The sequence below is a fragment of the Macaca fascicularis genome, chromosome 6, assembly GCF_037993035.2.
Source record: "Macaca fascicularis isolate 582-1 chromosome 6, T2T-MFA8v1.1".
Taxonomy (NCBI): Eukaryota; Metazoa; Chordata; class Mammalia; order Primates; family Cercopithecidae; genus Macaca; species Macaca fascicularis.
In genome coordinates this window covers 144379463-144392820 of record NC_088380.1, presented here as the reverse complement: position 1 = coordinate 144392820, position 13358 = coordinate 144379463, and the positions used below count along the sequence as shown (strand labels likewise).

The 13358-nt window shown below is 42.6% G+C and overlaps 2 protein-coding genes across 51 annotated transcripts in view; one reads left to right on the top strand and one right to left on the bottom strand.

Annotated features, from left to right (window-relative positions):
- The window catches only part of PKD2L2 (polycystin 2 like 2, transient receptor potential cation channel), a 42543-nt gene extending 30948 nt beyond the window's left edge, over positions 1–11595 (bottom strand). The window contains exons 1-4 of the mRNA XM_005557879.4: positions 11410–11595; positions 9378–9511; positions 7382–7638; positions 1383–1604 (exon numbers count right to left, since the gene is read on the bottom strand). Coding sequence (XP_005557936.3) covers positions 1383–1604; positions 7382–7638; positions 9378–9500 — 602 coding nt within the window. The 5' untranslated portion in view covers positions 9501–9511; positions 11410–11595. The remainder of the gene's footprint in view (positions 1–1382; positions 1605–7381; positions 7639–9377; positions 9512–11409) is intronic.
- A 1451-nt stretch (positions 11596–13046) lies between these two features.
- LOC102118988 (myosin regulatory light chain 10-like) overlaps positions 13047–13358 on the top strand; it is a 113152-nt gene continuing 112840 nt past the window's right edge. For all 50 annotated transcript variants that reach the window (XR_012414101.1, XR_012414108.1, XR_012414109.1 and 47 more), the window contains exon 1: positions 13047–13233. The gene's annotated coding sequence lies outside the window, so the exon portion shown is untranslated. The remainder of the gene's footprint in view (positions 13234–13358) is intronic.

Genomic DNA, 13358 nt, shown 5'->3' with positions numbered 1-13358 from the left:
TGCTCTTGTTACCCAGGCTGAAGTGCAGTGACACAATCTCGGCTCACCACAACCTCCGCCTCCCAGGTTCAAGTGATTCTCCTGGTTCAGGCTCCTGAGTAGCTGGGATTACAGGCTGTGCCACCACGCCCGGCTGATTTTGTATTTTTAGTAGAGACGGGGTTTCTCCATGTTGGTCAGGCTGATCTCAAACTCCTGACCTCAGGTGATTTGCCCACCTCGGCCTCCCAAAGTGCTGGGATTACAGGCGTGAGCCACTGCGCCTGGCCGATTTTGCTTTTCTTAAATCATTTAGCATCTAAAGGTATGCCTTTCTTATAGCAATCCTGCATTCCCACAGAAGCTGCATTTTCAATGAGATAAAAAGGTATTTTGCAAAAAGGGCAAGGTTTCCACACCTGCTGGCATAGCTGCAGCAAGGGCTTCATGAATTTCACATAGAAGCTGCACTTTCAATGAGATAAAAAAGGTATTTTGCAAAAAGGGCAAGGTTCCCACACCTGCCGGCATAGCTGCAGTGATGGCTTCATGAATTTCCTTTCCTTCCCCCTGCTTCCAGGGCAATGGTCCTTAGTCTCTGGATTCACTTATCTTGAAACGGTGGGCAACTGCAGCTGCAGACGTCAATTTATGATACATATCAAGTAATTCAATTTTATCTTGTAACGTCATGATATTTCTCTACTTTGTGGGAGCACCCCCAGTATCACTAGTGGCATTTTGTATGGGTCCCATGGTGTTATTAAAGGTTTATGGTATTGCACTAAATACGATAAAAAACACATGAGAACTATGAGAGATCACTTTTTTACTGAGATACACAATTTATTGGAGAGACAAACTGCTTAAGTGAAGATGGTGAGCATCACACGACACTTTAAATGGATACAGCACTAGAGTTCACTGCAATAGCAACAGGAGATGGCTATGAAATTCTTACACTAGTGCAGTGTGTACTCTAATTTTATGCAGTTATGATATAGTACTGCATCTTTTGTTTACATTTTTCTTGACTGCAAATGGTGCCACATGTTTATGTGCATAAGTTTTGGCAAATTTTAACTTCTTATAATAGATTTGTGTATACTGTGTGATAGTAAACAATAAAATAGATGAGTATCTACAGGTATTTCATGCATTCACGACATGCCTAACTTCTTCTTAATTTTTTTTTCAGTATTTCTAGGCTACATGGTTGGTTTGGGAGTTTTTTCAAATTGTCACAAAGGTCCAAAAATTTTCCAATATATTTACTGAAAAAATCCATATCTAAGTGGACCTGTACAGTTCAAACTCATGTTGTTCAAGGGTCAACTGTACTAATAAAGAAGTTTTGTAGGCCACTGACCACTGTCTATGAAAAAAAGTTTTGAGTCACTCACCTGATAATACAAAATAGATTTACGTTAGCATTATATAAGGAAAAATCAATAAAAATAACTCTAGTCCCTCTTGTGATCCAGCTGTTCAGTCGAAGGTCAATGAACTTGTTTTTGGTTTCAGATTTTGATTTTGATAAAGTGAAAATATATCCTCCATTTCGGTAAACACCAAGAAATCCCCAGTGCCAAGGGGAGTTGGTATTAGAAGTAGAATATCTCCATCTGTTAGACATGAAAAGAATAATGGTGAAATGAGAAAGCCCAACTGAGAAGTATTCTCATAATTTAAATTGATCTTTGGTTCAAAAGTAGTAGTTTTTTGGCCGGGTGCGGTGGCTCACGCCTGTAATCCCAACACTTTGGGAGGCCGAGTAGGCGGATCCCTTGAGCCCAGGAGTTCGAGACCAGCCTGGGCAATGTGGTGAAACCCCATCTCTACAAAAAACACAAAAACTAGCCAGGCATGGTGGCGTGTGCCTGTAGTCCCACCTACTCAGGAGGCTGAGGTAGGAGGATTGTTTGGGCCCAGGAGGTTGAGCTACAGTGAGCTGTGATCATGCCACTGCACTCCAGCCCAGGCAAAAGAGCCAGACCCTGTCTCAAAACAACAACAAAAAAACCAAAAACAAACAAAAAAACAAAACAAAAGTAGTACTTTAAAAAAAAGTATTAGTAAATTCATAAGTATTATAGTAATTTTAAAGCAATGCATTAAGGACTAAAGGATTAAGATTTAATTAAGATTTAATGTAGTTTATACTTTTTAATGCATATGGTGGGCAACACCACTGGACTAGGTGCTATGAGATAATTTTTCAAAAATCCATAATTTTTCAAAAATTTGCTGGGCATAGCAGCACGTGCCTGTAGTCCTCGTTACTGAGAGCCCCAGAGTTCAAGGCCGTATTGAGCTATGATTGCACAACTGCACTCCAGCACTCCAGCCTGGGTGACCAAGTGAGACCCTGTCTCAGAAAAAAAAAAAAAATCCATCTGTTAGGTGTGGTGGCATATGCCTGTAGTCCCAGCTACCCAGGAGGCTGAGATGAGAGGACTGCTTGAGGCCAGGAGTTTGAGGTTGCAGTGTCGATGATGGTGCCTGTGAATAGTCCCTGCACTGTGGCGTAGGTCACATGGTGAGATCCCCTCTCTAAAAAAACAAAAAAATCCATCTGTTGTCTCACAGAGCTTAGAATTGTCTCAGGGAGCTTAGAATCTAGAAAATGACGACTGTTTTTTTTCTTTAACATGTTGTTTCTGTTATGAGATATTTAGTCTTTGAGTAGGACAAAACTATTAAGAATTTTGGCTCAGAAATAGGTAAAAAAGGTGTTTCATAACTGTCTTGTAAATGTAATATATTGTTTATAAATGCTCAATAAAAACTTTGTTACAGTGTCCATGTTGTTACGTAGATATTTTAATGAAAGTACATAAAAATCAAAGTAAACTGTGTATAACTAAATTTTGGACTGGGTGCAGTGGCTTACGCCTGTAATCCCAGCACTTTGGGAGGCTGAGGTGGGCGGATCACTTGAGGCCAGGAGTTCGAGACCAGCCTTGCCAACGTGGTGAAACCCCATCTCTACTAAAAACACACAAATTAGCTGGGCGTGGTGGTGCATGCCTGTTATCCCAGCTATTTGGGAGGCTGAGGCACGAGAATCTCTTGAACCCAAGAGGCAGAGGCTGCAGTGAGCCAAGACCGCACCACTGCACTCCAGTCTGGGTGACAGAGTAAGATTCTGTGTCAAAAATAGAAAAAAAAAATTTTTTTTGTTTCTTCTTTTTAATTTGTAACTTAATTACAGGATATCCAAAAAAGGAAAGCTTTGATTCCTCATTTCAGTCTCTCTATTCAGTTCCCCCAAAACAGATTTGAAAGGTTATTCAAAGATGCACTGCTGAAACCTGTTCTACTACTAACACTACGGCAGGGAGGGAGGGAGACACCACTAGGAAAAAATACCTATGTTTTAATGAAACTTCCATAGTTGTACTTTTGAGTGTTTTCCACACACGACTATTAAGTGGAAACAGGAAGATCTGTTGCACCAGATCTCCAGATCTCTCCTAGCTTCCAATGTTTTGTTTTTTTTTTTGAGACGGAGTCTCGCTCTGTCGCCCAGGCTGCAGTGCAGTGGCCCGATCTCAGCTCACTGCAAGCTCCGCCTCCCGGGTTCACGCCATTCTCCTGCCTCAGCCTCCCGAGTAGCTGGGACTACAGGCCCCCGCCACCTCGCCCGGCTAGTTTTTTGTATTTTTTAGTAGAGACGGGGTTTCACCGTGTTAGCCAGGATGGTCTCAATCTCCTGACGTCGTGATCCACCCGTCTCGGCCTCCCAAAGTGCTGGGATTACAGGCTTGAGCCACCGCGCCCGGCCCAATGTTTTGTTTTTAATTAGTGAATTTTACATTTTAGACAAACAAAATTGATTCTTTTTTCATTGTTGAGGATTAACAGGTATTAATTCACAATTCCAGTAAAGTATAGAGATTATAAAATAAACCTAATTGATAGTGTTAATTTTGGTATTTTATAAAGTATTTGTACTTGTTATGAGAATTTGGAATATTAAAATACTTAAAAGAGTAGTCTTAGGATTCCAATTAATAATGTGTAAATAATTGCTTTATCTTGTAATTTGGGGTTGAAAGAAAGTAAATAGTACTATAATAGTTAAGAGAATGGGCTGGGTGTGGTGGCACACACCTGTAATTCCAGCACTTTGGGAGGCCAAGGCAGGTGAATTGCTTGAGCCCAGGAGCTTGAGACCAGCTTGGGCAACATGGTGATATCCCATTTGGGCAGAAAATACAAAAATTATCTGGGTGTGGTGCCATGTGCCTGTAGTTCCAGCTACTTGGGAGGCTGAGGTGGGAGGATTGCTTGAGCCCCAGAGATTAAGGCTGCAGTGAGCTATGATCTTCACTGCACTCCAGCTTGGGTGACACAGCGAGACCCTGTTTCAAAAATAATAATAATAATTTTTCTTTTTTGTTTTTTTTTAGACAGCATTTTGCTCTTGTTGCCCAGGCTGGAGTGCAATGGCGCAATCTTGGCTCACTGCATCCTCCGCCTCCTGGGTTCAAGCAGTTCTCCTGCCTCAGCCTCCCAAGTAGCTGGGACTACAGGCATGCACCACCATGCCCGGCTAATTTTTTTTTTTTTTTTTTTTTTTGTTGAGACAGAGTCTCGCTTTGTCGCCCAGACTGGAGTGCAGTGGCCGGATCTCAGCTCACTGCAAGCTCCGCCTCCCGGGTTCACGCCATTCTCCTGCCTCAGCCTCCTGAGTAGCTGGGACTACAGATGCCCGCCACCTCGCCCGGCTAGGTTTTTGTATTTTTTAGTAGAGACGGGGTTTCACCGTGTTAGCCAGGATGGTCTCGATCTCCTGACCTTGTGATCCGCCCGTCTCGGCCTCCCAAAGTGCTGGGATTACAGGCTTGAGCCACCGCGCCCGGCCCCTAATTTTTTTTTTTTTGTATTTAGTAGAGACAGGGTTTCACCATGTTGGTCAGGCTTGTCTCGAACTGCTGACCTCAGGTGATCCACCCACGTTGGCCTCCCGAAGTGCTGGGATTACAGGCGTGAGCCACCGCGCCCGGCCATAATAATGTATCATCATACTTATGAATGTATTTGATTTATAAGAATCATACAAGTCCTCAAGAACACTAAAAACTCATACAAAGAAGAAACAAGTTAAAAAAAAAAAAACCCAGCAATAATTAATCCTGGGAGTTAAAGAGAAGTTGTTCAAGAAAGGAAATATAATCATTATTCATATTTATAATATAAACATTGACTAATGATTGACAATAATTATGATATAACTATATTGAGATGCTAAGAGGAACAGGAGGAGTGTGTGTAGAGGGGGTAGCATAAGAGAGCTATATGACAGATCGCCTTCCATGATAGAAAAACAATAGAGGCTGGGTGCAGCGGCTCACACCTGTAATCCCAGCTCTTCGGAAGAGCAAGGCGGGAGGATTACTTGAGACCAGGAATTTGAGATCAGCCTGGGTAACGTAGAAAGACCCTGTTTCTACAAAAAATAAAAAAACTAGTCAGGTGTGGTGGTTTATTCCTGTAGTCCTAGCTGCTACTCAGCAGACTGAGGCAGGAGGACTGCCTGAGTCAGCAGTTTGAAGCTGCAGTGAACTATAATTACACCACTGCACTCCAGCCTGAGCAAGACAGTGAGATCCTGCCCCTAAAGAAAAAAAAAAAAAAACATAACTGTAAAATCAAGTGTAAGGTAGCAGTATGAGGATGTAACTTAGAAAGAAAAAGTATATACCAGAAGAAACAACTATAAAAGAGCTGAAAGTAGCTGCTTCTGGAGAGTGGAAATTATGAGTAGGAAAGGGTAGACCTTTGTAGATATTCGTATTGCTTTAATAAATATTAAATTATAAAAAATGTTCATTCTCTTCTTCCTATAATTTTTGTTTTTTGAGGGGGGGATGGAGTTTTGCTCTTTCTTGCCCAGGCTGGAGTACAGTGGCGTGATCTTGGCTCAATGCAACCTCTGCCTCCAGGGTTCAAGCGATTTTCCTGTCTCAGCCTCCCAAGTAACTGGGATTACAGGCGTGTGCCACCATGTCCAGCTAATTTTTGTATTTTTAGTAGAGATGGGATTTCACCATGTTGGCCAGGCTGGTCTTGAACTCCTGACCTCAGGTGATCCGCCTGCCTCGGCCTTCCAAAGTGCTAGGATTACAGGCGTGAGCCACTGCACCTGGCCTTTTTTTTTTGAGACTGAGTCTCACACTATCGCCCAGGCCAGAGCGCAGTGGCGTGATCTCGGTTCACCGCAACCTTTGCCTTCTGGGTTCAAGTGATTCTTGTGCCTCGGTCTCCTGAGTAGCTGGGACTATAGGTGTCTGCTACCACACCTGCCTAATTTTTCTATTTTTAGTAGAGACAGGGTTTCGCCATGTTGGCCAGGCTGGTCTCAAACTCCTGACCTCAAATGATCCACCCGCCTCAGCCTCTCAAAGTGCTGGGATTACAGGTGTGAGCCAATGATTTTCATAACGTTCTAAAAGCACAAAGTGTGCGTAGCACTGATACCAGCAGCTTCTGTGTCAAGGTAAGCTAGTGCCAGTGGCACATTTCCTTCTTTTTTTTTTTTTAGGGACAAGGTCTCCCTCTGTCGCCCAGGCTGGAGTGCAGTGGTGTGATCATAGCTTGCTGCAGCTTCAACCTCTTGGGCTCAAGTGATCCTCCTGGATCAGCCTCCCAAGTACCTTGGACTTCAGGTAAGCCCCATCACACCTGGCTAATTTTTAAATTTTCTGTAGAGACTGGGTCTCAGTATGTTGCCCAGACTAGTCTTGAACTCCTGCCCTCAAGCAATCCTCCTTCCTCGGCTTCCCAAAGTGCTGTGATTACAGGTGTGAGCCACCATGTCTGGCCTCACATTTTCAATACAAAGTGTACACATGAGTCTACACCAGCACTAGCCTCAGTCACTTTGAAACACAATGGCCATAGCATCTTTGGTAAGCATCATCAGATGCAGTCCCTGTAGAGCATAACTGCCCCATTTTAGTAGGAGCAGCAACAGAAAAAAATCACTGAAGGAAGCCAGAGTAAGAGAGGAGGAAAGTGACAGAGCACAACTAAGACACCCACTAAGGATCCCAGATCGTCTTGGGGATGTGTTGTCGGCATCTAGCCACAGCCAAAAAAGCAGATTAATTGAACATTTTAGAAGCAAAAATTGATGCTTTGCCCTGTGTCCAATATGACTAAGCACTTCATATACCAAAGTCAGAAAAAAGAAACACTTTGCATCCTAAAGTAAACAAAAAATAATAGGTTCACCCTTCCTTTTCTAAACACTGCTATCTCCAAATCTTCCTTTTTTACTACTGTTGAAACAGTCTCCTTACCTTTCCAGGACCCAGCTGGTGTTACTTGGAAGACACACATCTAAAAGATACAATGGTAAATGCTAGAAAAAGTATAATTTTATGCTACTTACTCAGTATTAATTTGAAGGCCAAAATTAGAGAGGTCTTCATTTGCAGAAGTATATTTGCCATAACATTCACTCATCAAAGACTGAAAAGATGAATAGACTTTGCATGTGTTGTTGCGGACTTTTAGTTGACGAACTCTGGGGACTCCTAGAAGAATATTCTCATAGTAGATGCGACTGCTGTTCTTTAAATTATACAGCTGCTGGTTATTGTACCATGAATCCCAGTACAGACCTTCCAAAAGGGGTCCTTCCATAAACTTCATATAGAAAAACAAATGTCATGGGAAAAATATTTTCATGTCTATAGAATCTACATTCATAACATTATGCATAAGAGATTTTGAGTATGAAAATCAAACTATTGATCAGGCTACCATTAATGGTAATGGTAATGCTAATGAAGCTACCGCGGATGGTTAACACTCATTAAGCATGTACTGTGTACTAGGCACTGCTCTAAGCACTTTATAAGCATTAACTCATTGAATCCCGTAGCCCTTCTTCTCTCCTTATACGAGTAAATTAAAATTTTCTTCCAATACATGAGTATCAGAGCTGGTCATAGCCACACATCATGACATCACTCCAAAGTTGTCTGTACCCCTCCTCCTAACCCTCCTCCCCAGCTCTGGCCATGGTGCCTGCTACTCCTGGCTTTGCCCTTTGCTGATCGTTCTAAGAGATCCCAAGCCCAGGGTTCATTTACTTCCTCCCTTTGTCTTCTCTGTCATTGTCCACATACATGCTTCAGAAAACACAGTAACAAAGTGGCAGGGTGACCTCCACTTCTTTTATTATTGTTTCCTATTTCACCTAGCCTAAACCAACCATCTAGGATCATTTAGCCCTCATCTCACACTTGCCCTCTTTCAGGAAATGACCCTGTCTCCTTGGTAAGTTTCAAATTCCTGCACAGCATTCATGATATGACCTCTGTCCAATTCATACTTTGGCCTTTTCTACCTCATCTTCCATATGCTCACAATACCAAACATAGCTCCACATGTAGAATTACTTACAGAACATATTGTTCCTTCTTCCTAAAATACCCATCCCTGATTCATGCTTCAAAATGCAACTAAATTGTCATTACCACTGGAAGCCTTCTCTGCCTTGTCCTTATATGCCCCCATGTGCATATGCCAGGTTTTGTGACCTGGGAGAGCTGAAACTGCTGTCCCCTTAACTGTTCTTTCCTCATAATGTGAGCATGTTGCTATGTTAAATGTAATGGAAAAAGCAAGTCTATTCCACTGCTGAAGGAATGATTCCCTTACATAAGTAAAAACACCATGAAATTATATTCTTATATGTACGTTTTATTATATACTGTACCTTACCATAACACATATACACAGTAAAGGCTTGTATGCCAAAACCACATATATTACACTTTCTGGGCAATTAAAGAACTTTTTCAAAGTAAATTTCACTATACACAATTATAGACTAGATCCTAACCCTCACATAAGATGCAAGTCTTCTATTTAACAAATGAAATGAGAACGTTTAAAAAAATCAATTTTTTTTTTTTTTGAGATGGAGCCTTGCTCTGTTGCCCAGGCTGGAGCGCAATGGCATGATCTTGGCTCACTACAACCTCCAACTCCCAGGATTACAGGTGGCTGTCACCATGCCCGGCTAATGTTTGTATTTTTTAGTAGATACGAGGTTTCACTATGTTGGTCAGGCTGGTCTCGAACTCCTGACCTCAGGTGATCCACCCACCTTGGCCTCCCAAAATACTGGGATTACAGGCGTGAGCCACCGTGCCCGGCCAAAAAAAATCAATTTTTAAAAAATTACAAGAATAGTATCAAACTGAGAACACAGGCTCTCAATAAACACTTACTGGCTGGTTGTTTCTAATAGTTTAAAGAAATGACATTTATTTTTATTTGTTCCTTCAAGAGATATTCACTGAGTGCCCACTATGTATGCCAAGGGTTCATGGACTACCTAAATCTACTTCATCCACAGTCACAAGATACTTTACCTTCCAAAAATCAGTTATGCTGCGAATAGACTTAAAGTTGGTTCTTTCTTCACCAGGCACAGAAGTGTCCAAAAATAGAGATGACATAACCTTGTTTAAGTAATACATATGTGGGTTTACCATCCCAAAAGTCACTAAGGAGAAGAATTTTTTGTTTAATAATTTACATTTAAAAACTCAGCTTATCAGGATTAAACATGTTATATTTTGTTCCTAATTTTGAAAATTAAACTTTATTTTATCTAATTATAAAAGTAATAATTAAAAAAATCTAAACTAAAAATATAAAAAGTAGGATGTAGTTTCTAGAATTAGTTTGGCAAATATTCTTCAGATATTTCTTTATGCATACACACTTATAAAGAAAATAATTTTATCTTTACAAAAATGAAGACACATTATACACACTATTCTGCAAGTTGACTTTTTCTCTACATGAGACTAAGGCAGTATAGTACTGTGAGTGATTAAGATTATACGGACTTTGAATTCAGACAGATAAGGGTGTGAGTCCCATCACAGGGATAGTATCTCTTACCTCCTAGTTTTGTTGTGAGAAGTGAGATGATGCACATAGAACATTTTAAACTGTGTTTTGGCACACGATGAGTTTTTAAAAATATTAACTAGTGGCGGGGCGTGGTGTCACACCTGTAATCCCAGCACTTTGGGAGGCTGAGGTGGGTGGATCACCTGAGATCAGGAGTTGGAGACCAGCAGACCAACATGGTGAAACCCCCATTTTTACTAAAAAAGTACAAAATTAGCCGGGTGTGGTGGTGCAGGCCTGTAATCCCAGCTACTCTGGAGGCTGAGGCAGGAGAATCGCTTGAACCCAGGAGGTGGAGGTTGCAGTGAGCCACTGTACTCCAGCCTGGGTGACAGAGCAAGACTGTCTCAAAAAAAAAAAAAAAAAAAGAAAAGAAAAAAAAATCACATTATAAATGGAGATTCAGGTTGCTTTATTATATTAAAAAAGTGTTCTTTAAAATCTTTGAATGAGATTATAAATGATCTTTTTACTTATATTTTTATATTTTCCAAATATTCTGTAGTAAGCATGTAGTTTTCATAACTAAGCTTTTATAAAGCCGTCTAAGATACCTTAATTTATAAAGTTGCCTACAGTTATCTTTTTTTTTTTTTTCTTGGGACAGGGTCTCAGCCTGTCACGCAGGTTGAAGTGCAGTCGTTGCAATCACAGTTCACTGCAGCCTTGACCTCCTGTGCTCAAGGAATCTTCCACCTCAGCCTTCCCAGTAGCTAGGACTACAGGGGTGTGTCACCACACCTGGCTAATTTTATAGTTGTCTTTTCAATCAAGAGCAGACTCAAACTCACCTCTACAACACCAATTAATTATTTAATTGCTATACAATTGCCAGTGTGTAGCACGTACCAACATGAGATAAATGCTGCCAGTGAGCTTTCATCTACTGTATGTTGGGTGCCATAAAGACAAATGCTCTTTAATACTCCTCTTTGCATATTAAGCCAATGCTATTGACCCACAGGCAGGAGGAATGCAGGTTGAGATGCTTTCCCAGTCCTCCTTATTTGCATTGACTCAGCACAAACGTATTTTTTTAACTGCAATAGGTGAGTGAAAAGAACCATGCTAATGGCAGACACCAAGATGAACTTTGGCCTCATTTGTACTTTGATTTTATGAAACTCAGCTGATGTGTCTATATGACTCGAAACAAAATCAAATCGCAGTTGCCAACCGAAGGGATGAATTATGTTCAAGACAGAACTGCCAAATGAAAGGAATCATTAAAATTAAATCAATATTGACTATGGAAGCTTCTTACATTTGTGATGTAAAATTTTGCCTTTTAAGAACTGGAAATAGTCAATTTCTAAATGAAATGAATCTAAATCAATCTAAGATTATGTTTAAATGGTGTCACTGTATTTTGAGTTTTAGTAGCCTGACAGCCTATGGTTTCGAAGTCTATGTTTTATTTTTCATCTCCACATTTTAACTTCTTAGTTCAAACAAACAACACCTTTATATCTGTGTACTTACATATACATAGGTTTATTAAAAAAATAAAGTAGAGTAACAATTCCTGAAGTGTGGTGGTAATTTCTACTTCCTTTCTGTAATGCAGCTTATGTTTCGAAGCCCCTGTGAGATATAAGACAAAATTTTTCTTTACATTATTATGTAATTTATGTTTATTAAGTGACAACAATGGAAAAACCACAACCACTTTTAGTCCTTACACTGCGGGGAGGAAAGCTCCAATAGCTTATGGCTATTTTTCAATGCTCAGCTTTACGAGGCGGGGAGAATTTTTTTACTATATACTATTAACAACAATTTTTTTTTTGTTTTGAGACGGAGTCTAGCTCTGCTGCCAGGCTGGAGTTCAGTGGCGCCATCTCGGCTCACTGCAACCTCCGTCTCCCGGGTTCAAGCGATTCTCCTGCCTCAGCCTCCCGAGTAGCTGGAACTGCAGGCGCCGGCCACCACGCCCGGCTAATTTTCGTATTTTTATTAGAGATGGGGTTTCACCATGTTGGCCAGGATGGTCTCGATCTCTTCACCTCGTGATCCGCCCGCCTCGGCCTCCCAAAGTATCGGGATTACAGGCGTGAGCCACTGCGCCCGGCCACTAACATTTTTTATATCATGATGTCTTCTCAACAGTCCTAAGATGAAAAAGCAAAATACAAAACAAGCTAAACCTCTCATCTGTCCTAACCGTTTTCTCCACCCCTCAACACCGCTTCTTGGGAAGGCTGGTTTCTGCTGGAGAGGGAGAAAGCACCCTGGCTTGAATTCTGTCAAGGTCACGACTCCCGAGATTAACAAAGGACTTTAGAGACCAGCCTAGTGACCGACCGTCACTCGACAGCAGGTGACAACGCCCAGCTCGAGCCTTCGGCAAGAGGCGAGCGCCACGACGCTCAGGGCTTCAGTTTTCCCGTCTGTGCAATGGGACCATCTGTCCCTCTCCGCTTCTCCAGGGGAGGCTGTGAGGGCTAAAGGTGTCGGCAAGTCGGGCGCGGTGGTTCACGCCTGTAATCCCAGCACTTTGGGAGGCCGAGGCGGGCGAATCACGAGGTCAGGAGATCGAGACCATCCTGGCTAACACGGTGAAACCCCGTCTCTCCTAAAAAAAAAAAAAAAAACCCAAAAAACAAACAACAACAACAAATCCCCCCCACTACAAAATTAGCCGGGCGTGGTGGTGGACGCCTGTAGTCCCAGCTACTCGGGAGGCTGAGGCAGGAGAATGGCGTGAACCCGGGAGGCGGAGCTTGCAGTGAGCCGAGATCGTGCCACTGCACTCCAGCCTGGGCGACAGAGTGAGACTCCGTCTCAAAAAAAAAAAAAAGAAAAAAGAAAAAAGGTGTCGGCAGTCACATCTCTCACATGAATTGAATTTGGGGCCGCAGAGTTCCTTTCAGGGTGTCTGGAACTGCCAAATCGCCCCTGTCCCTCCCATTCCTTAAGAGCATCCCTCACCCCCTCGGTGCCACCGTGACGCCTCAGCCATGGTGGACCTGCACTACACCGTCAGTCCGTTCGCCCGGGGCCGCGGCGCTTGCGCGCTGCCCTCGCGGAGCGCGCTGCCCCGCTCTGACGCCTGCGCGAGGCCCCGGCTCCTCCAGGGCTGCGAGCTACTCAAGGAGTCTTCAGCGCGGCTGCGCCGCAGGGGCCCGGGCGGCCCTTTGCCCGAGGCGGGCTGCGGGCTGCGGGGGTCGGGTGCGGAGGGCCAACTTCTGGGAATAACCTGGCTGTGGGCTTAAAAATCGTATCATTCATTATCACGGGCTTCTCTTTCTCGAATACCTTTAACATTTATCGCCTTGTTAGTCTCCACATCCACCTCCGTGAAAGGTAGGTATTTTTGTCCTCATTTTAGGCCTGAAGAAACCGAGACGCTGATAAATGAAATAATTCACTGAAAGTTGGGGCCAAGTCTGTTGGATGCCCAAGCCCAAATGCCTAACCGTGACCCCACG